The 23,553-nt window shown below is 42.8% G+C and overlaps 1 protein-coding gene and 1 pseudogene across 1 annotated transcript in view; both read left to right on the plus strand.

Annotated features, from left to right (window-relative positions):
- The window catches only part of EFHC2 (EF-hand domain containing 2), a 224,704-nt gene that overhangs the window by 118,779 nt on the left and 82,372 nt on the right, over nt 1–23,553 (plus strand). The window contains exons 9-11 of the mRNA XM_081567282.1: nt 6,643–6,785; nt 9,277–9,473; nt 12,439–12,569. Coding sequence (XP_081423408.1) covers nt 6,643–6,785; nt 9,277–9,473; nt 12,439–12,569 — 471 coding nt within the window. The remainder of the gene's footprint in view (nt 1–6,642; nt 6,786–9,276; nt 9,474–12,438; nt 12,570–23,553) is intronic.
- Nucleotides 13,436–22,937, plus strand: LOC145536490 (adenylate cyclase type 5-like; annotated as a pseudogene).

Consider the following 23,553-nt stretch of genomic DNA (forward strand, 5'->3'; position numbering starts at 1 on the left):
TACTTCTAATAATAATAATATTACTAGTAAAAAGTAGTTTGTGGTTACGATGTGCTAACTACAATACTTGATCTCATTTAATCCTCAAAACAACCTCATAAAGTAGATAATAGTATTGTACCCATTCTTCACATGAAGAAACTGAGGCTCAGAGAGTCTATTCAATTTACCCAATCTCACACAGCTAATTTTTAATTGAGCTAGGATTTGAACCCAGGGAAATCAACTCCTAGAGTTCACCTTTCTTGCCCCAGAATCTGTACATATCATAGTGTGTGGCAGTTATTTGTTTATGTATAGACCCAAAGCTCCTTGAGGGCAGGGACTGGCTTTATTGCTTCTTTTAGAGTTAGAACAGTGCTGGCTGTGTACTTGGGATTCAATAAATATTTTGTCCGTAAGAGAAGAGGAATGATAAATAAGTGAGTAAATAGAATGAACATTCACCCTTTTAGTTCTTAGTGATGGGTAGAAGAGATGGATGGCTTCCTACCAGAAAGGCAATTATCCCAGACTTTTGCTATTCATAATCATATAGCATCTAAAGATTCACAATTTAACCTTAATCTCTGACTTGTTTCAGATATTGTCCATCTGTTGTCTCCGTCAGTCATTTATTTTCCTCTTTAAAAAAGTTTTTCCCATCAGTAATAATAAGCCTTCATGTCTCTTCTAACTATAAGACTATAGCTATAGCTATCCTTAAGGTTTTTATTATGTATGTAGCCCTGGGTGAGCCAGTCATTTACCCTCAGTGTGCCAGACACTGATATTAGGGCTTGGGATCAAAACAGACACAGAGCCCTGCCCTCATAGAATTTGCATTTTAGCTAGAGGAGGTAGATAATAAACAATAAAGATAATACATAAGTATATTCTCTAGTATATGGAAGGTATTAAAGTGCCATAAAAAATTAAGAAGGTAGCTATGAAGAGAATAAATGGGAACTTGGAATGTGGGGCTGAGGCACACCCCGGGTTTCAATTTTTAAAATAGTTTAAATTGGAGGTTAATTGCTTTACAATATTGTGTTGGCTTCTGCCACACAACAAAGTGAATCAGCCACAAATACACATATGTCCTGTTCCTCCAGAACCCCACCACCACCACCCTCTAGGTTGTCACAAAGCACCAGGTGTTTTGTGACAACTTGTTAGTTATACAGCAGCTTCCCGCTGGCTATCTGTTTTACACACAGTAGTGTGCATGTATGTCAGTGCTACTCTCTGAATTCGTCCCACCTTCTCCTTCCACTATGTCCAAAGTCTGTTCTCTGTGTCTGTGTCTCTGTTCCTGCTCTGAAAATAGGTTCATCAGTACCATTTTTCTAGATTCCGTATATATGCATTAATATATAAAATTTTCTTTCTGACTTTACTCTGTATAACAGGCTGTAGGTTTATTCACCTCATTAGAACCGACTCAAATGTGTTCATTTTTATGGCTGAGTAATATTCCATTGTATTAATATATATGTACCACAACTTCTTTACCCATTCATCTGCCAGTGGACATCTACCAGAAAAACAAACAACCCAATCAAAAAGTGGGAAGAAGATTTAAGCAGACATTTCTCCAAAAAAGACATGCAGATGGCCAACAAACACATGAAAAAATGCTCAACATCACTCATTATTAGAGAAATGCAAATGAAAATTATAGTAAGGTATCACCTCACACCAGTCAGGATGGCCATCATCAAAAAATCTACAAACAGTAAATGCTGGTTTCAATTTTAAACAGTGTGGTTTGGATAGACCTTACTGAGAAGAGGAAAAATGTATTAGGCAGAAGGAATAGTCAGTGTAAAGATGCTGGGCAAGGAGCAGGCTTGGGATGTACAAAGAATAGGCAGGAGGCTGACAAGGATAGAAAAGATGAGTAACAGGCAGGGTAGACAGATTAAGAGAAGTAATGGGCAATCAGATCACATAGGGTGTTGCAGACCTTTGTAAGGATTCTTTTAACTTCAGGTGATAAGGGGACTCATTGGGAGATTTGAGCAGAGAAGTGACTTGATCTGATTTATATATTAAAAGAATGACTCCAGATGCAGTGTTGAGTGTAGACTGTTAGAAGGGCAATGGTGGAAGTAAAGACCAGTTAAAACACGACCATAGCAGTCCCAAGAGAAAAGTTATGATGGCTCCATCAGGGTGAGTGCCATGAAAATGATGAGAAATAGCAGATTCTGGAAATATTTTTGAAGGTTGAACCAGTAGGATTTCCTGGCAGATTGGATACAACAGGAGATAAAAATGACTCCCAAGATTTCTCCAACTGGGAAGATGGAGTTGCTATCTACTGAGGTGAGAAAGACTGTAGTTAGAGTAGGTTTGGGTCAAGAAGTTCAGTTTGGAGCAAGTTAAGTTTGAGATGTCAGATATCAAGTAGAGATGTTGAGGTGGCAGTTGGATATATGAGTCTGGGGTTTGGGAGAGAGGTCTGAGCTAGAGACAGAACTTTGGAAATCATCAGCATTTAGATAGTATTTAAAACATGAGACTAGAAGGGATCACTGAAGGAGTGAATATACACAGAGAAGTGGATGACTAAGTTATTCCTTGTTATCCTTGGGACACCCCAAATTAAGAGATTGAGGAAAAGAAGAGGAACTATAGAAGGATACTGAAAAGAAGCAAGCAGTGAGGTAGGAGCAAAACCAAGAAAATATAGGATCCTGGAAGCCAAGTGAAGCAAGAGTGTCATGGAAGAAGAAATGATCATTTATACCAACTGCTGCTGATTGGTCAAGTTAGACACAAAAATGGACCATTGGAATTGGCATTGTGGAGATCACTGTTGACTTTGACAAGGGTTGTTTAGGTAGAACAAACCTAATGGAAGTGGATTTAAGAGAATGGGAGAAGAATTCAAGACAATGATTATAGATAACTCTGGGCTGTGTGGAAAAAAGGTTAAGACATGGCTGCTGGACTTAGGGGCACCCCACTCCAGTACTCTTGCCTGGAAAATCCCATGGACAGAGGAGCCTGGTAGGCTACAGTCCATGGGGTCGCTAAGAGTCGGACACAACTGAGCGACTTCACTTCCACTTTTCCCTTTCATGCACTGGAGAAGGAAATGGCGACCCACTCCAGTATTCTTGCCTGGAGAATCCCAGGGACAGCAGAGCCTGGTGGGCTGCCATCTATGGGGTCGCAGAGAGTCGGACACGACTGAAGCGACTTAGCAGCAGCAGCAGCAGCTGGACTTAGGAATTTATCATTTGTCTTAAGACAGCGGGAACCAACACATTAAAAAAAAAAACAGTCAAGGATACAAGTCTATACGATGCTAAATTGGGTGTCACAGATAATATTTGGTATAGGAGGCATGAGTAGGTGATCAGCTGGGTAGGCAGCCATGGTCACGGAGAGCTCTACTGATTGAGGCCCAAATGGATGAGCAGGATTCTGGACAGGCATAAGAAAGGATGAGAGTGTACCCTGGGGGAGGGGATGACACAAAGCGAAGGGCTGGACGTAGAAACAAGCTCAGTGTGGAGCGCTAAGTGAAGTGACTGTATGATTTGAGTAGAGAGTAGATTATAGGCAGTCATGACAAATAAGTGTGTCTGTGTGTCTGTGTGTGTGTGTGTGTCTGAACCAGACCATTAATGGCCCAGAAAGCCAGATTGAGCAGTCTAGGTGGTATGATCGGAAGCAGGGAAAATGCTTAATTTTTTCTGAGTGCTGGGTGTATTGTGATAAAAAAAAAAAGTGTTTAGAGAACTTTGACAATTAGCTTATTAGTCAAATAAATATGAGGATAACCTGCAAGTGTTTTTCAAAGCATGCTCTGGGGATGATTTCATCAGAATCTCCTGGGGAGCTTATTAAAAATGTAGGTTTCTGAAGCTGCAAGTGAACTACTGAATCCATATCTCTAGGAGTGGGACTCTGGATTCTGTATATTTAACAAGCCCCCGTGTGACTTTCACACATGACAATGTTTGTGAATGATCTTGCTTGAGTAGACTGTAGTGTTCAGTTCAGTTCAGTTGCTCAGTCATGTCCGACTCTTTGCAACCCCATGGACTGCAGCATGCCTACAGATTGTAGTGTAGATAAAGATTTTGCTTGAGTAGATTGTATTCCTGGTTGATAAGCTGTCTAAAACACTAGAATTACGTTTAAAAGGGCATATTAAACATGAAAAATCCATACTTAACATCCACACTTGTAAATTTACATAAGTTCTAAGAAGCTAAATTTGCAATTGTGTTCATTTGGCCTGACTTTAGACCTCATTCAGTTGTTTCGAGGATATTTCAGGCATCTGTAAAAGTATGGATCTTTCATGAGAGGGGAGTTACCAAATCTGTTTGTTACTTTTAAATCCAATTATGTATCAGAGAAGATGGTTGAGAAGGTATAGCTGTCCCTTCCCTGCACTGTATGAGGTCTGTCTGAAACCTGGGAAACTAGGGACCAAGAAAACAGCTGTGGAGATCTGGCTGTTTTGCCAGGGCTGCCCTGGGGCTAGCCTCCAAATTGCTACTTTCCATCTCACTTGAGGCCTCAAGCTGGGAATCATGGAGCCATGCTTTTTCAACCCTGCCTCCTTGGACAGAGAAAAACACCTTCTGCCTCTGCAAATCAGAAATAAGTTTTTTTTATTTTTTGGTCTGTTTCTTTATAAATCACTGTGACTGCAAGGAAAGAATGACTTTCGGCATTGGAGACTGAAAGTGAGGACCTCTCTTGTGACAGGGAAGGGATGAAGTACATGGTTTATTTTACTCTGTTCCTCCTTGGGGTATTGATTTTGATTATCAGAGCCTTCCCAAAGAGTTTAGTGTTTGTCATGAAGTCCACCTTTAGGCTTCCCGAATGGCTCAGCAGGTAAAGAATCTGCCTGCAATGCAGGAGATACAGGAGATGTGAGTTTGATCCCTGGGTCGGGAAGATTCCCCTGGAGGAGAAAATGGCAACCCACTCCAGTATTCTTGTCTGAAAAATCCCATGGACAGAGGAGCCTGGAGGGCTACAGTCCGTGGGGTTGCAAAGAGTTGGAGACAACTGAGTGGCTAAGCACAGCACGGCACCACCTTTCACTAGCTAATATCCACAGACGTATTTCTGCTGACAGACCATAAATTAATTTATTCCGTAACCAGGCAGTCAATTTGGGGAACTTTAGGTTCTAGAATTTGGTCTCATCATCAGTCTTCAAGACTATTCTATTCATGCATAGAATTCTAAGTGCAAATTCCAATCTACATGGATCTTATAACAACTTTCTGCAAACATTTATTAAGTACTTAGAATGCAAAAAAATGTTGTATTAGACAACGATTAATAAGATGCAGTCCTTGCCCTCAGAAAACAGACTTGGAATGGCAACTTATGATATGGGTGATAAGTGTTATGAAAGGTCTGTCATATTTAATATAGCATTTGAAAGGGAAAAGGGAAATTTTCCCTTGAAGAGAGTTAGGGGGCTTCTGGGAAACTGGGAGAGTGACTTAGCAAGGAGATGATGTGGGGTTGGAAGAAAAATAAGGAATGGGCTTGAGAAAGTGGGCAGTGAAATGGGGAGGTTGCTTCAGGTACTGGTAGAGCATAGCCTCTTGCCTCCTGGGGCAGTAAGGCCCAGGCACAGTGCTTCTAGCTGACATGGTTGCTGTGATTATTGTCCAACCTTGTGAGTAGAGATGCTATGCTATGCTGATGCTAAGTTGCTTCAGTCATGTCCGACTCTGTGCGACCCCATGGACGGCAGCCCACCAGGCTCCCCCGTCCATGGGATTTTCTAGGCAAGAGTACTGGAGTGGGGTGCCATTGTGTGAGTAGAGAACAGCCATTTAATGCAGATGGTTTGAGAAAGGTGTTTATGACATTTGTTTTGGGTACGTTTACCCCAGTGTGTTACCCTGGACAAATAGGTGTGTGTGTGTGTGTGTGTGTGTGTGTGTGTGTGTGTGTTTGTTTGAACCAGACTTAATGGCCCAGACAAATAGGTGTGTGTGTGTGTGTGTGTGTTTGAACCAGACTTAATGGCCCAGAAAGCCAGATTGAGCAGTCTAGGTGGTATGATCGGAAGCAGGGAAAATGCTTAATTTTTTCTGAGTGCTGGGTGTATTGTGATAAAAAGAGTGTTTAGAACTCTTTGAAAGAGAACTTTGAAAGAATAAGAGATATTTTAATAAACTGGGAACATGTCTCTGCATATAGATTTAGAGCCCTAATAAGAAAATGATTGAATTTTTTCAGCCTCTGAGAGTTGATGCCACTGTCTTAAAACCATAGTGCACTTGGATGGGAGGTGGGTGAAAGGAGTCAAGAGTACACACTTCCAGTTATAAAATAAATAAGTCATAGGGATGTGATATATAGCATGGTGACTGTAGTTAATAATACTATAGTACATATTTCAAAGTTGTTGAGAGAATAGATCTTAAAAGCTATCATCACAAGAAAAAAATTTTTGTAGCTAAGTGTGATGATGAATGTTAACCAGACCTAACTGTGGTGGTCATCTCACAATATATACAAATATCAGATCGTTGTGTCATACACCTGAAACTAATATTATATGTCAATAAAAATGGCATATATTTTGCAGGATTTTTTACATATGTAATGTGCAAAAGATTACTTATATAATGCTATAACCTTGATTTTTCTTCCATTTAGCTATGGCAACATAAGCAATACACTCCGGTTTTTTGCAAAACTAATCACACACAAATGTGCTGATGTGGAAAGGATGTTTGTTATTTCATATTTTCTCAGTGATGACACAATTTCAGTGTTTGAACCCATAGAGAGGAATTCAGGTAAGAGACATACTACCCATAGCAATTTCTTCAGAACAGTGAACTGTCTCTTCATGTTGAAAATTATGGAATATAATCTCATTTTTATAGCCTAGATGATCTAAGAGAGTGGCTTTCTTTCTTTTTTTTTAACCACTAAAAGTTCGTTTTACAAAGGCCTCTTAAGTGGGAATCCAGACATATAAAGTGGTAAAAAAGGAATAGTTTTGGTTGGCTCAGGACTGGGGGACTCAGGACACCTCCTTTTTGACACTGTCCCCACTTCCTCTGTGGTCTCTGAGGCACCTCTGTGGAATCCAGTGGCTTCAAAATCATGGTCTGGCTGCCACCAATTCTGTGTACAGCTAGCAAGACAAGAATAAAATCTGTATTTGTGATAATATCACTTACAAAATAAGACAAGAATCCCCGATTAACAAATTTAATCTTCAGAGTCTGTTTCCCTCTGTCTGTTGAGGCTGGTGCCAAGGTTCCAGCACCAAGGCCCATGGGATGGCCTTGCTGCAGTGCACTGATAGGGTGGCCATTGCTGAGGAAAGCTATTGATTTTGACTTACCAAATTATGGAACTGTAGGGCTCTGTCCTTTGTCCCAACATGTTTAAAATTTTTATCAGTGCTGAAGATACACATTTGGGAAGGATAGTCAGTGGTGTACTGGTTAACCGGCTCGCTGAAAAAATTTTAAAAGCTCTATTTTGTACCATTTGTCAATTTCCATGATGTAAATACCCAAACCATGGCCAATTTCAAGCAACCAACAGTTTAACAGCTGGCTTTCCAAATCTCTGAACATTAAACGATCAGTCCTTATGAGCTGGTAGGAGCCGCTCAGTACACCAATGAATTGTGAATAATTTGTATAAGTAAGTCAGGCTCCACTTATACAGATTTGAATAATGGACCAGATCTTAAAATATGAAGTCAAATAGGGATGAATATAAAGTCATGCTCCTGAAGGTCAAAAAATCACCTCTGTACATCTAGACTAGGGATGATATGGCTAAACAAATTGCAGCATTCATAAAACAGGGTGATAGCAGTCAACTAGAAGCTTGCTGGTAATAACAGCAGCCCTGGCTGAGTACCTCCTGTTATCCTTATAAGACCTTTATGAGGTTAAATTTTGCATTAATCTAGGTCCTCCAAGAGGCAAAGCCCAAGATGAGGTTAAATGTACAAGAGATTTATTAGGGCGATGGTGGGTGAGGGAAAACATGGCAGGAGCCAGAAGAGGCCAGGAGCGCCGTCAGACTGCAGTGTATGTGTGACTCCTGTGAAGGACAGAGGAAAGAGGAAAAGGGAAAGGTCTTAGACCACAGTGAAAGTCTTAAGAAAATTTTGGCAAGGCTGACTGGGCATTCTAGAGCCAGAGTCACCAGTGCGAGGAGCTCCAATCTCTCCTGCCTTAGTCTGCCTACCTTGCTCAATCATGCATTGGCAGCAGCCTGTGGGAAGCATGACCTCGGCACAAATCTGGGGATAGATTTCAGAACATGGCAGTTGGAGCCTTCTGTCAACTATGTTCCCCACAGCCAGCAATCTGAGAAGTACATTTTCATACCCCCCCCCACAAATATTATTCCCATTCACCAGCGAGAATTTGGAGGGGCTCAGAGAGATTAAATGAATCCTAAAGATCATCCAGCAAGCAAGCGACAGAGCCAGGATGAACTCCAGCTCTCTCTGGCTACAAAGCCTATGTCTTTCTGCCACCTCTGGTTTCTGAATGTGGTAAAAGCATGAGGAAGCTGCTCCCCAGAGCTCACCTGGTCCCAGGATGTATCCACAGGGTTGGAGATTTCAGTTCAGTATCATTTAGAAGATAGTGGAGTCCCACGTTCAACTCTGCTCACTGGTTGCCAAAACCCAAACAATGCCCAGAAAAGAGCAGAGGAAATGATGAGAATTCTGAGAAGTAAAAAAAGAAAAGAAAGAATGGAGCATTATTTAAATATTTTGCCTGTAGAAACAAAGAGTTAAGGGCACTCCTATCGTTATCTTCAATTAAGTAATGCCTTTCCAGAAATGGGGCATCTTTACATTTCATCTGTATGTAAGAAGATGTGTAAGACATCATCTGGGACAAATAGGTGGAAATAAACTCAGGTGAGAAATTTTCTACCTGATACAGTTCAGGCAGGCTCAGAAGATGTTCCTGTTGTCTCAGTTTCCAGGATGCTTCTGGACATAGACCAAGTCCTCGCTAAGTGTTTACTTAAGTGATTGGATTGGGAAGGGAGAGGATGGAGGACAGAAAAAGCTGGAATGCCATGCCACTTTTCTTTTTTACACACTCACCTAGAAGTTTCACTTCTTCACCCACTGCCTCATTCTTCTTCCCTTAAAGACTGACTATATGCAGTATGAGTTCACAAGTTCACAGCTAAGTTCTGTGGTCTGTGTTTGAGCATGAAGTATCTCTGAAGGCCAGTTGTCTGGTTCTTTGAGGAACAAAACCTACTCAATAACTTTTTTCTCCTTTTCTACAGGTTATGCTGGAGGGATGTTCTTAAAAAGAGTTCGTGTTAAGAAGCCTGGACAAAAAGTCTTTAAAAGTGAATTCTCAGAATATATCAAGGCTGAGGAGCTGTATGTTGGAGCCAAAGTGAACGTGAATGGCTACCTCTTTCTTTTGGTCAATGCTGATGAGTATACCTTGAACTACATGGAGAGGAATTCAGATAAGGTGAACTCACTTGGTATAATTCTTGACTTCACCTCTCAGAACTCTGCAGTCTGTGTTTTCCTTACTCCAGGCCTTTACTTCTTCGTCTTACAACCAATTTTACATTGTGCATTCACACATGTGGGCATGAATAATGGATCTGCATGATTTGGCCTCAGGTCCCATCACAGAGGCCAGGGCCCGGTCTCCTCTGTTTATGTGCTGGGTTTGCTGCTGCCCAGCATCGCGGATGCCAGGCACAGGCAGGAGGCAGGCCCAGGGTTGAATCAAGTTTCCTGGGTTTTCTGCTGATGCTGACAATGTTTTCAGAAAGAAATTCAGCAACGATCCGAAAGGAAGAAAACCTGGTGCCACACACTGTGCTGTCTCAGTTAATTGGCACAGGCCTGCAGAGAAGGCCAAGACCTGAACAAACAGAAACCCCAAGGGAACCCGATAGTTGCTGGGCTTGCAACTTCCCATAACAGGAGCCACCTGAGGCCCAAATGAGACTCCAAGGACAAATTGGCAACAGTGAGCTCCACAAGTTTTTCCATTTGAAATGAGATGGCACGTGGGTACTATTACGACAGTGCTTTTCACTGAAAACATGTTGGCAAAACCTTGATTTTAAGTGTGGATGAGCTCCATGTGCCAACATGTATATTTCAGAACCATGGCCTACTATTGAAGAATCTATCTAGAAACTATTTTCAGAGTCTGCCTGTAAATAATAATACTTCTGTGCCAATTATATAGATACAGTGCCAATTCCATTTCATTTCATGTGAAATGCTCAGGGAGATGTTGCTAAGATCAGTCTCTGTGTACAACACGTTACCTGAATCAGTTTGGGTCCTCTGAGAAGCAGATCCCAAGACAAAATGATATGTGCAAGAGATGTATTGGGGGAAATGTGTATGAAGGATAAAGGAGGGAGCAGGAGTAGGTAGAGAGACTGAGATGTAGGTCTGACCTCTGAGAAAGGAGAGGGAAGGAAGAAGGACGGGGGTGAGAGGAACCTCAGACACATTGCAGCTCTGAGAAAGTCAGCCAGGCTCACGGGGAGCCCCAGAGCACACACTGTGCGTCAGAGAAATCCCATGTCAGGCAGGAATGGCCCAACTCTGGTGCCTCCTTCCTGCTCAGTCACTGGATGGGAAGAGTCTGGGGAGGCTGTGGCCTCTGGGGGAATCTCTGAAAGCTGCAGTGCTCCAGTGACCTGAAGGTGCAGCAGCAGGGGGGCTGTCCGCTAACAGAACTCCTCTCTGTGTGGTCTCTCTTGAGAGCAGGCCAGGGCAGCACCCTCGGGGGCTGCCACACCACCTCTCCATTTGCAGTGTTAGGAACTTGGGCTAGCACAACACCAGGAATGGGTAGCTCCTCAAAAGCACTGAATTCAGGTGAGAGGCTCAGTAATAGGGCAGTTAAATTTCTGGAGACCAGCAGGCTTGGCCAAGAAACTTGACTCCTTAAAAGCTGAGGGGCTTTAGACATGTGTCTTCCCTTTCCTCATCTTTAAAATGGGAGTACCAACAGTGCCTATTTCAGAGAGTTGCTGTGAAGATTAGATGCGGTAATCTGTTTTAAGTGCTTAGCTCTATGTGGCCTATAGGATAAGGCAATGGCACCCCACTCCAGTACTCTTGCCTGGAAACTCCCATGGACGGAGGAGCCTGGTAGGCTACAGTCCATGGGGTCGCTAAGAGTCGGACACGACTGAGTGACTTCACTTTCACTTTTCCCTTTCACGCACTGGAGAAGGAAATGGCAACCCACTCCAGTGTTCTTGCCTGGAGAATTCCAGGGACAGCGGAGCCTGGTGGGCTGCCGTCTATGGGGTCACACAGAGTCAGACACGACTGAAGCGACTTAGCAGCAGCAGCAGCTATGTGGCCCATAGGAGATGCGGTCAGTGTACAGTTTACAATACCTATTGTAATTAGGGCTCCATTTTCAAACACAGTGCAAACCTGTACTTTAATATAAAATATATATAGCATGAATATGTATGCATGTATATATATAAGTATGTATATATGAGACATTAAGGGCTTTTCTCCTTTCCAAAAGAGAAAGCAAGGTAGGACATTATCTGGCATCAGCATCCCAGGTAAAAACTGCATTTTCTTAAAGCTACCTTTAACAAGGACATTCTAAGCAGAGAAGGATTAATATCAGTCTGAGGGGTCTTTTTGTAAGAGCTAATAGATCCTATCATGGAAATAGATGAAAGGAAATGCAAAAAAGGGAGGGAATGCCACTGACCTGCTCCCCTGCCCCCCTACAAACCCCCTGGTGGCAGAGGGGGAACTTTATGTTAACTTACCATCAACGTTTTTATTTCCACAATGAGTCTTCTCCTTTTCTAGCTCTTTGCTATAATATAATTACTTATAATGTCAATATAATTACTTATAGCCTTGTGCTTTACTCAATTAAATAAGAAGTATTCTTACAGAGTCAAAAACCAAATCACAGTATGGGAGACAGGAACTGGGGGTCTCCTGGAGGGTGAATGTAGGGGACCGCAGTGCCTATAGACCTTTGGCACCCATCCTCTCTCTGCCCAGGGTATTGCCTGGTGTCTGATGGTTCCAGGAGTCCCACTCTAAAGATCTGGAGAAAATGGGGATCCACTTATGCAGCTTTGAATCCCCATTCTCTCCATTAGGCTCTCCCAACATGGTGGGCCAGTGTCCAAGGGTCAAAGGGAGGAGGCTGAGGTGGAAGTAGAGGTTCTTTTCTGATTCCTGTGACCTGCTGTCCCATAAGCTCATTTCTCTCAGATCTGGGCCTGTGCTAATGTTACTCGTTGTCCCAGAGCCTTAGCTGAAGAAATACAAATCTGGTCATGTCTTCTTTGTGTTGGTTTCTGTGGAAAGACATAGCCAGCTAAGCCCAGGTTCACAGCGTGAAGTCTCTTTGCTGGCCACTGGGAAGATTGGGCTCCCTATCTTACATGTCTGTCTTTTCCTCCTCCTAGTTTCCTGGGAGCAACATTGAACTTGTCCTACAAAAGTTAGAAGAAGAAGAATCCAAATCCAGAGAGCTCAAGCAGGTGTTTACAGCTGCTGATTGTATGCACAAAAAGATGGTGGATTTTAATACATTCAGGTAAGCCATAGGCTGCTAGCAGTCATCTGTTTTCTCCTCCTCATTGTCCAAAGAACAGAAAGGATGTTTTCTTCCCGAGTGTTTCTTCATTAATTTACTACATACTGTTTTTAAAAATTAAGAATTGGTATTTCTTTACATTTGTATTACTTCGTGATCAAGTTTTGCCCATTTCTAGTAAATTTTATATATTTGCATATAAAAGAAATTCCTAGGGGAGAACAGAGAGACAAAAGCAGTGTAAGTCAGTTGGACACAGTGTCTTATGAATCATGCAGGGCATTGAAGGATCAGGGGAGTGCCAGGAAGGCTGCATCTGAATGAGAAAGGCTGAAAGCAGTGCAGCTAAGAGCACCCTTACCCTTTGAAGTGTGAGGAATGAAGAAGGGACGTCTCCCTAAGAATGCCATCCAGTTGGAAAAGATAGTGGAGACTTCACTGATTATCAGAGAAAAGGTGCTGTGTATTTATCTGTGTGTATGTATGCTCACATACATGTTAAGTACTTAGAAAGACACGAAAATGTAGACACTGAAGGGCAAATATAGGACAGAAATTAGAAGTACTGTAAGAAATCATGAACAATAGAGATTTTTCTCTAAGGTTAAGCTGAATTTCTAGGACTGTCCAGTGACTGACGTAGGCAAATTTCCAAACAGCAGAAACACAGGGAAATTCAAATTCAGGGCTTGGTACAATTGTGAGATTTCTTAGCCTGAAAACAAAGTGAATGGAGTGTTTAGGAGAATGTAAATTAAATCATGGATGGAGGACAAAGGGGACTTTCTCTTTAGGCTGAGAATTCTGGCTCCTAAAAACAATAGTGGCTAAAAGCTATATAGGAAACTCGGCTTGATGTAGTCAAGATGCGGCTGAGAAATGAAGGTGTGAGCCCAGGGGAGAGTGGTAGGGAGGTCTTTCTGATTTTGTGTCTGGAGTTGCCTGTTGCATCAATACCTGGTGACCCAAGCCCTCCATGAGGCCCACAGTGTCCCCAGAGCTCGTTTGTTCTTTCAACAAAGCTCTTTTGTATCTCCAAAACGTTCTTTTGAGTGCAGCAGTCAGAGGACATATTTTTATTGTTTAGAATTCCCAAGCTTATGGATCAATAAGAATTTATAGTTCTTTGTTATTGTTCATGGCAGTACACATGTTCCTGGCCTTTTGGCAAATAAATGAAGGATGGGGTGAAGAGCACAGACAATTGCTCAGGCTGAGGACTAATGGATAGCAGTGGAGGGGAAAACAAATTTCCATCAGAAATGAGGGAGTGGTTTCATTTTATTATTTTGTGTTCTTTACAAAAGCATCCATTCTCCTTGTACTCTAGCAGTGTCTATTGGAAACACTTCAGTGAGTTTATGGGGCTTTGGGGGAAGCACGTAGGCCAGGCAGGAGATCCAAGGAAGGTAAGTTGCTCCGTGGATGGAGGCCTGACCCTAATTGTGGGTGGAATAAAGGACGGCCATGCCATGTGATTGGAGGGTGACCTCAAGGCACTGGATACTTGGAAAGAACAACTGTGAATATTTAGGGCATCTCCTGGCCAAAAATTTCTTAAGATGGAAATCAGATCAGGCCATACCTGGCTTGAAAAACCCTTCAGTGGCTTGCACTCGTCCTTACAATAAGATCCAGACGTTTTATTGCAGCCAGCAGGGCCTTGAGTGATGCCACTCTGTATTTCTGGTGTCATCACTTCTTTTCTTCCCACCCTGTCCTTTGGCCCTGCTGACTGTCACTCACTTTCTCAAACACATTAAGCTCTTCCTGTTCTCCATGCCTCTGCACATGCAGTTCTCTCTGCTGGGAATGTCCACACGCCATCCTTTTCATAGCAAACCCTGGGACTCATTGTAAATGCTGCTTCCTCAGAGGGGCTTTCTTTTTCTACCTAAAGTGGAGTTTTTTCTTAGCCCTGTGTTTATACTGGGTTGGCCAAAAAGTTTGTTTTTCACTACCCCTGGCACACCTCGTAGTAACTTTACTTAGATAACTGTACTTGGTGTGTGTGCTTAAGTGTGTCATCTCCTCCTAGAATGTGAGCTTTCTTGAGGGACAGGGTCCTCGACATCCCTGTTCACTGTCCTAAAACCAGCACCTTGCACTGGGCTAACTACATATCATAGTTCCTGAATGGAAGAGTGAGATTCTAGGATTATTTGGGGGGAGGGGTGTTCTAGTTTGGAGGTCAGCCCTCTTGGTTGCCCCTCACACTCTTTCTGGGCAAAGGCAAAGGACTTACATAGTCCGTTGCTATCACACCACTTCCTAATTTAATTCTGTGCTTGGAGCTTTAACTAGAAAATATTTTTCTTTTATTTCCGTGTGTATGTATACGGATATACTCTGGCTCTTCTCACCAGAACATAACCTCTTTGAGGGCAAGGAACTTCTCTTTCTTGTTTTTTGCTTTAGGCTCATCGCTTTTCACCATACCTTGTTGAGTGGCTCTATTTTATCCAGTCTGCCCTGCTTTGCCTGTTAGCTGAAGGTTGAGTTCTTCATTTAGCTCCTCAGGCTCAGACCTTTTTCCTGAATTATAGATCTGGAAATATGAAGGCTTTCAGGACATCTCCCCTTGGGATCCCCCTTAGGCCTTCCAAAATAACTTTCCCTAACTTGACCTCATTTTCTTCCCCCATACAGTTGCAGTTGGGGACCCTATCTTGGTAAAGGCCACCAGACTTGTCCCCAGGGCCTGAGCCAGGGTATACCTTGTCTTTGCCCTCTCCCCTACCTTGACCTCTCCCACCCTCTTGAATCATATTTCTTAAACTCCTTCTCTTCATCCCCAGCTTCACTGTTGCAGTTTGGCTTTTCATCTTTTCACTACTCTCTTGAAAGCTGCAAAACTGATCTTCTTTTCTTAATGCTCACCCTCCAAAGCTTTGCCAGAATGACTTCCCTAAAGTCTGATCATATCATTCCTTGGCTCTAGGGCAAATCCCCAACCTGTTAGTGTTTCCTGTGAGTTTGGTCATGAGATGACCCTTGCCAACATCTCTTCCCTTATTTCCATGTCACTCGAAGAATTATTCTTTTGTAGAAGTCACCATTTATCGAGCACTTACCACGGGCCATGCATCATGTTAAATGCTTTTCCTGTACCATCCACTGGTAGCCCCTCTTGAGTTATTTGTTTACTTCCCTGCCTCCACAATTGGCTCCTGCCAAGTACAATAGATGTTTGTTGAATAATTTAATGAAAGGTCCTATTTCTCAAGGAACATTCTGTCTAAAGCTTGCAGCAAACAAGTAAATAATTGATTACCTTGCACTGGGAAAGGGAACTCTGTCTCTGACTGTAGGGGTGTCAGGGAGAGCTAGTCCCAACCCTCACAATTCAAGTGACTTAGGCAACTTGCTTCACCTACTTGCATCTCACTCTTTTGTCCATATAATGATCTCTAAGGCCTCTTTCGGATGCTGACATTCTGAAACTCTTCAAATGTAGGTTTTATTTTTATTTTTTTTTAATTTTTAATTGGAGGATAATTGCTTTACAATGTTGTGTTGGTTTCTGCTATGCAACAGTGTAAATCAGTCATTATTATATATATATCCCCTCCCTCTTGTGCCTCCTTCCCTGGTCCCATCCCACCCCTCTAGGTCATCACAGAGTACCAGGCTGGGCTCCCTGTGTCATACAGCAGCTTCCCACTAGCTATCTCTTTTACACATGGTAGTGTATATATGTCAGTGCTACTCTCTCAATTCATCTCACCCTCTCCTTTCCCCGCTGTGCCCACAGATTTGTTCTCTACTTCTGTGTCTCCATTTCTTCCCTGTAAATAGGTTCATCAGTACTACTTTTCTAGATTCCATATGTGTGCGTTAATACATGATATTTGTTTTTCTCTTTCTGACTTACTTTACTCTGTATAACAGGCTCTAGATTCATCCACCTCACTACAACTGACTCAAATTCATTCCTTTTTATGGCTAAATAATATTCCATTTGTATATATGCACCACATCTTCTTTATTCCTCTGTTGATGGACATCAAGGTTGCTTCCATGTCCTGGCTATTGTAAATAGTGCTGCAATGAACACTGAGAAATGTGTGTCTTTTTGAATTGTGGTTTTCTCAGGGTGTATACCAAGTTGTGGGATTGTTAGGTCATATGGTAGTTTTATTCCTAGTTTTTAAAGAAGTCTACATACTGTTCTGCATAGTGGCTGTATCAATTTACATTCCCACCAACAGTGCAATAGGGTTTCCTTTTCTCCACATCCTCAAGGAAACTATAAACAGATGAAAAGACAACCCTCAGAATGGGAGAAGATAATTATAAATGAAGCAACTTGACAAAGGATTAATCTCTAAAATATATGAGCAGCTCATAAACCTCAATATCAGAAAAACAAATAACCCAATCAAAAAGTGGGTGGAAGACCTTAACAGACATTTCTCCAAAGAAGACATACAGATGGCCAGTAAACACATGAAAAGATGACCAACATCGCTGATTATTAGAGAAATGCAAATCAAAACTACAATGAGGTATCACCTGACACCAATCAGAATGGCCATCATTAAAAAACTCTATATAAACAATAAATGCTGGAGAGGATATGGAAAATGTAGGTTTATAAATACACTTGTAAAACGTTCCCTTTTCATATCTGTGTTGAAATGGCAGAGGCAGGATTGCAGTGTAGGCCTCTGGGCTTCACATCTGTGGCCCTGCTTCTCTCCCCTGCTTACATACCTGGCCCTCTCAGTATGTACCTGGGCCTCAGGGCCCAGACTTGATGCTCTGGACAATGCTCCAAGCCTTGGGCATTTCCTTTATTCTCAAGGAAACCATCCAGGCAGGAACTAATATCCTATCTCTGCATAAGGTACCATGGTTAATAATGGATTAGTGGATTAACCTGTGGGCCTTCCTGAGATATTTGTCTCAAAATGGACCTGAAGATTGCAGGGACAGGTGGAAACAGAAGGCAGTTTGGGGAGGGAATGTTTCTTTTCTCCTCGTGGGATTCACTGGTTCTGCCTCTAGGCTGGAACTATTTCTCTGGGACCCTTTTTTCATGGTCTGCCAGATGGGCCTGTGAGCACTGTCAGTTGTTATTGAAGGAGTGCAGAGAGCTGTTCTCAGAGCCTTGATTCCTGATGGGCAGATTTTAGCAGGGAGCCAGACAGGCATGAAGCTTAGCAGGGCTAATGTTTTGTGTCATTGGAAACATGGGCAGAATGAGGCTTCTTGATGTGGGCCCTGGACTCTGAACCCCAGGCAACAGCAGCAAGGAGGGCCCTGTGCCAGGGAAGACGTGGCCAGTCCCTCCCTCCAGCCACCTCCCCGAGCCTTGATCTCCCCATCAGAGATGACACCTGCCCCATGTAGCCTGCATGTATTTTGGATTTCTGTGAGCTCAGTGCTCACTTCCTTTCCCCACCTGGGCTCCAGCCTTAGAGGGCAGGACACATGCCCAGTTCACCCTGGTGTCTTTCCCAAATACTTCCAGCACCCAGTGTCTCAGGCTGCAGTGAATGTAATGAATTATTACACCATTCTTTCTCAGACTCCTGTTGTTAGTTGAAGGTTCAAGAGATTTCCTGTGAGTTTCCATGTGATAAATTTCTTCTAAGATTTAGAGCCTCAAGGAAATTTTTGTTCTTGTAAATGTAAAATTCTTCCTGAAAGAGGTTATATAATGTAGTGAATAGTTCCGATTTTTGACTTGTTTAGTCGCTAAGTTGTGTCTGACTCTTTTGCAACCCCATAGAGTGTAGCCCACCAGGCTCCTCTGTCCATGGTATTTCCCAGAAAATAATACTTGAATGGGTTGCCATTATCTTCTCCAGGGGATCTTCCTAACCCAGGAATCAAACTCACGTCTCCTGCTTAGCAGGCAGCTTCTTCACCCTAGTGGCTCAGTGGTAAAGAATCAGCCTGCCAAGCAGGAGACCAGGGTTGAATCCCTGGGTTGGAAAGATCCCTTGGAGAAGGGAATGGCAACCCATTCCAGTATTCTTGCTTGGAAAATCCCATGGATGGAGGAGGCTGGCAGGCTATAGTCCATGGGGTCTCAAGAGCCAGACACGTGCATCCAAATCTCAGCTCTGCCATCTTTCATCCTGATGTCTTTGCGTAAGCAGTTGAAGAACATTTTCACCTACAAAATGGGGATGGTTATAATATCTACAACATAGAGCTGTTGTGATAAATAAAGCTGATAACGTATGTAAAATTCTTACTGTAGCACACTGTAGTGCACTAGAAAGTGCACTGTAGTGGACACTAGAAAATGAAAACCCTTTATCTCAAGAGGTGGAATAGTTCAAAATAGTCACTGAAAATAGTAGTAGAAATCTATGTCCTGTTTGCAGTATTTCCGTAAATTGTGTATTTACTCTTGATGGAGTCATTGAAAACATTCTTTAATAAATGAGGTTGGAAGAAGCCCTTTAAAAACTTGGAGGCCATGAAGGTGGAAAATAAAAATTGTTGGTGGACCAAGGTTGGGAAACATTAATCCACTCCATTACTGTCCTTTAACTTCAAGGAAGAAGATTATAAATTTAGTGCTTAGAGCATTGTGATGATCTCATCCTGATTTATCTCATACAATTATCTCTCCTTTTATGTGGTTTTGATCTTTTTTTTAACAGTGCTGTGTACATTGTTATTGGTGTTTTTATTGTAAGTCTAACATCTTTTAAAGAAGCCACTGGTCTATGAATCTATATGAACAGAAGGAAAAGGCAAATTCCAAAAGCTTTGAAACATGTACTCTTATCTTGAACCAAATAGACTCTTTGACAGCATCCATACCATATATTTGAGATGCCAGCTTCAGCATACATTTTGAACCTTCCTAAAAGCATTAAACATAAACGATGTGATGTCATAGGAAAAAATGCTGGCCTGAGATTCAAAAATACTGAGATCTTTAATTTGTTTCTGTCACTGCCTGATGGTATTGTTTGTATTGGTGAAGGCAGGCTTAGTTTTTTAAAAAGCAGAATCCTCCCTGGCTAGTTAAGCAGGAAAGGAATTAACTAAAAGGATCCTGGGTGGTTCACAGTATCTTTGGAAGGGCTGAAGAAATAAGCTCGAGGCTCAGTTCTAGGAACAGTGCCCAGAAGTGGGTTGTAGAACCTGTCTGATGGGAAAATGGCCTCTGTTCCTACTGCACCACCCACACATTTGCACTGCTACATTTGCACTGCTGCCAAGAACTCAATTTTATCACAGCCATCACTACCACTACTTTTGGCAACCTTGTGTCCGATGCTGCCCTTGAAAGTTGGACCCCTGTGACACCAAACATGGCCCATAGTTAGCTGTTACTCTTCCAAGTCAAAGTCTCATGTAAGCTTCCCTGATTGGCAGATCCTGGGTCACTGGCATGTTTCTAACTGCAAGGAAGGCTGGGAAATTAAGCTCTGACTTCCACGTTGGGTTGATGGATAATAGAATGTGGTAATTTCCCCAAATAGAGATGGGGGATTTAAAAGGTACCCTTTTCATTTACCATGATGGCAAATTCAAGCCAAGATGAGCCAAACAGGGGGCATAAAATGTCATTAATTAGAAACTGAACTCCTTGTTTGTGAACAAACCAAACAAAACACTTGCCTGGTTTTAGCACTTTGCAAATAGTGTTCTGATCCACCCAAGTAGCTAAATGAAATAGAAATTTCTTCCCTATATCCCACTACTTTTGCAATCTCTGACACACCTTTCTGAGTTTAAATTGCCTTGAAGGCATTGGATTACTTTCAAGTTCATAGATTTTGATAGCTGGCAGTTGTATTTTGTTTGGCCTGTGTTTGTTTTTTTAAATTAAGAGTTTAAAGATAAAAACCTATATTTCTGTCTCCTCTTGAAAAATAGAAAGTGGGCCTACATTTCCCCATGTCAATAATCAGTTAGGGTAAATGGCAGCTGTGCCTCTCAGACTCTGCCTGTTCTTTGCATTTTTTCCCCCAATCCCTACAATTCTTTCTTATCTAATGTGTGTGATGTGTGTGCTCATTTGTGTCCAACTCTTTGCGACCCCATGGACCCACCAGGGGTGGGTAGCCCACCAGGCTCCTCTGCCCATGGGATTTCCCAGGCAAGAATACTGGACTGGCTTGCCATTTCCTCCTCCCTGGGATCTTCCCAACCCAGGGATTGAACCCACCATCTCCTGAATTGACAGGAGAATTCTTTACCAGTGCACCACCTGGGAAACCCTGTTTTCTTATGCCTTCTCCCATTTATCTTATTTTCATATCCCAGAAGGTACTTAACTAGGTAATCTTTGGATTGGATAATTTTAAGGTCCCTTAGTGCCCTAGGTATAGTGGAAATAGGTAATTAGGGATGATTGTGTAAATAGCTCAAAGTAGAACTGAAGACTGATTTTTAAATTAGAACCCAAATGTGATTATGTATCTAAAAGTCTAAAAGACTCAATTTAAAAATGGTTAGAACTATTCATAATATTCAGGAAAGTAGCTAAATACAAGAAAACTACATAGAAAGCAGTAATTTTACTTTATACTAATAATAAACGAGATTTTATGCAATGGGTGATACTATTTGCTATACCAACAAATATTATGAAATACCTGGGTGCAATAAAATTGAACGAGAAATGTGTAAGACTAAAATGAATATAGTTTCAAAACTTTATTACCTCTCTGAATAGGAAGACACTGTTTAAAAAATTCTACCCTTGGGGTTCGGCTTGTGGCTCCACCAAGAGACAGGAGTGGGTGGCGGGGGTCTGCTTGACTGGAGGCGTCGGCTTCTGTTCCAAGTTGGCCAGCGGCGGCAGCACCAGGGAGCCCCCTGCAGGCAGCGGTGGCCACAGCCGCGGGCGGAACAGAAGTGCCCCCGGGTTCGGTGGAGCTAGGCCTGGAGGAGCAGCGCGGCAAGGGGCGCGGCCGACAAGGAAGACGAGGGGTCCAGGGATGGCGGCAGCTTCGCAGGCTCGGGCGCAGGGCCTGGTGCGGTGCTGTCACTGGGCGTCTGCTGCCTAGCACTGCTGCAGATATTCCACTCACAGAAGTTCCCCTGGGACAAGCTGAAGCGGCTGTACCAGCGCTGCTTCTTCCGTCTGAACCGGAACAGCCTCACGATGCTCATGGCTGTGCTGGTGCTCATGTGCGTGGCACAGCTTTCGCTGCAGCTGCCCTACCTAGCCATCCTAGTGGCCACCGTGGGTGTGAGCCTCGTCATGGCCGTGCTCTGCAACCGCGCCGCCTTCCACCAGGATCACATGGGCCTGGCCTTCTAAGCGCTCATCTCCGTGGTGCTGGCCGCCCAGGTGGTGGGCCTGCTGCTGCTCCAGCCGCGCAGCATCTCCAACGGCATCTGGTGGACTGTGTTCTTCATCAATACCATCTATACGCTCCCGCCCGTGTGGATGTGGGCTGCGATACTCAGCGGGGTGCTCCTGTATGTCCTCCATCTGACCGTCGCCCTGCACACCAACACCCAGAATCAATTCCTGCTCAAGCAGGTAGGGGCCCATCTGGGCACAGGGACTGGATAGTGGGGTATGCAGGCCTTGGCCTGACTCCAAAGAGAGGCAACCCACCTTCATCCTTTAAACTAGCAAGAAGATCCAGACAGACATGGATCTGTCAGCTGTGTGGTGTCTTCTAGCCTCTGACTCCCCTCTGAGCCCCAGCATCTTCCTTCCTTCACAAAAAGAGTGCTCTTCTATGTAATGTTCCCGCTGGTAGAAGACAGACCAAACCGTGTCCATTATTGTAGGGATGCTAATGAGGAAGGCGGGTTTGGAGAGGTCCCCTTCTCTTCCTGTGCTTCTGTTCCTATATATAAGGCCCCTGACAGAAGTGGCTGGACCCTCCAGTCCCTCTCTCAGCCTCTCCCTCAGGAGAGCCACTAACAGTTTGTAGTGAACTCAGTTGAGTCCTGGATGGAGGGTTGATGAGGGAAACCCTAGGCACTCTGTGCCCAGTCTTAGGGAGGAGAAATGGTAACCCTGCCAGTTGTCTGAGGCTGGGGGTTTGAGAGCTGGAAATATACCTGAAATTGAGGGAGGACTGACAAGTGTGTTTCATTTGCAAAGTGCCTGCAAGCCAAAAAGCTGCCTTCAGCAAAAGTGGGAAGCAACTTTTGTGTGTGGTGACATTCCCCTCCTGGCCTGAGCAGAAAGCTAGGGTTTTATGTCGGGACCCCTTCACATGGGTGCTCCTGGTTATTGCTTGTGGTGGAGGCTTTTTATCACTCCTGGGATGAGTTAGGTGAGCCTTGAATGATGGGATCAGGAGGAAATAAAACTTCTGCCTGGTTAAAAAAAATTCTAATCTGTCCAAATTAATCTAGATTTGAATCAATTCTAATCAGAATTAGAATTCTGTTCTTAGATTTGGTTTTGTTTTGCAGGGTTGAGGGAGAGAAATTGGCTCATTGATTTTTGAGGTTCCTCAAGAAAAATCAGGGATTGAAAAAATTATTGAAAAGGAAGAATGTTAAAGTCCAGATACTAGAATTTATATAATTTATAGATATTTGAAAACACTGTAATGTACTGATAGCAGATTAAACTATCAATGAAATAGAGTATAAAGCCCATAAAAGATTCATTATTGTGGATTTTATCATAAGGTACAGAGAAATTCTCAAATCAGTGGCCAAAGAATAGATTAATAGTAAAGGTTCTAGTGACAGTTGATAAGGAAACATTTAATACATTTTAATTTTGTGGCAGGTAGGGCACAGTTGCCAAAAAACAAAGGAAAATGGACTGTATTCACTACAGGAAAATTTTCTATTTATCTATAGCAAAAAAGTACTATCAACAAACTGAAAAGATAAGGGATAGACTGAGAGAAAATAGTTACAACCAATGTAAAAACCAGGGGATTGACATTAAGGATTTATGAAAACGCCTGTAAAATCAACAGAAACAAAATGGCTTAAGGACAGGAATAAACAGTTCTCAGAAGCAATACAAATAGCCTTTAAACCTATGAAAAGAAGCCAAATAATCACACAAGCTGAAACA

Source organism: Giraffa tippelskirchi, chromosome X, assembly GCF_054371585.1.
Source record: "Giraffa tippelskirchi isolate mGirTip1 chromosome X, T2T-mGirTip1v1.2.pri, whole genome shotgun sequence".
Classification (NCBI taxonomy): Eukaryota; Metazoa; Chordata; class Mammalia; order Artiodactyla; family Giraffidae; genus Giraffa; species Giraffa tippelskirchi.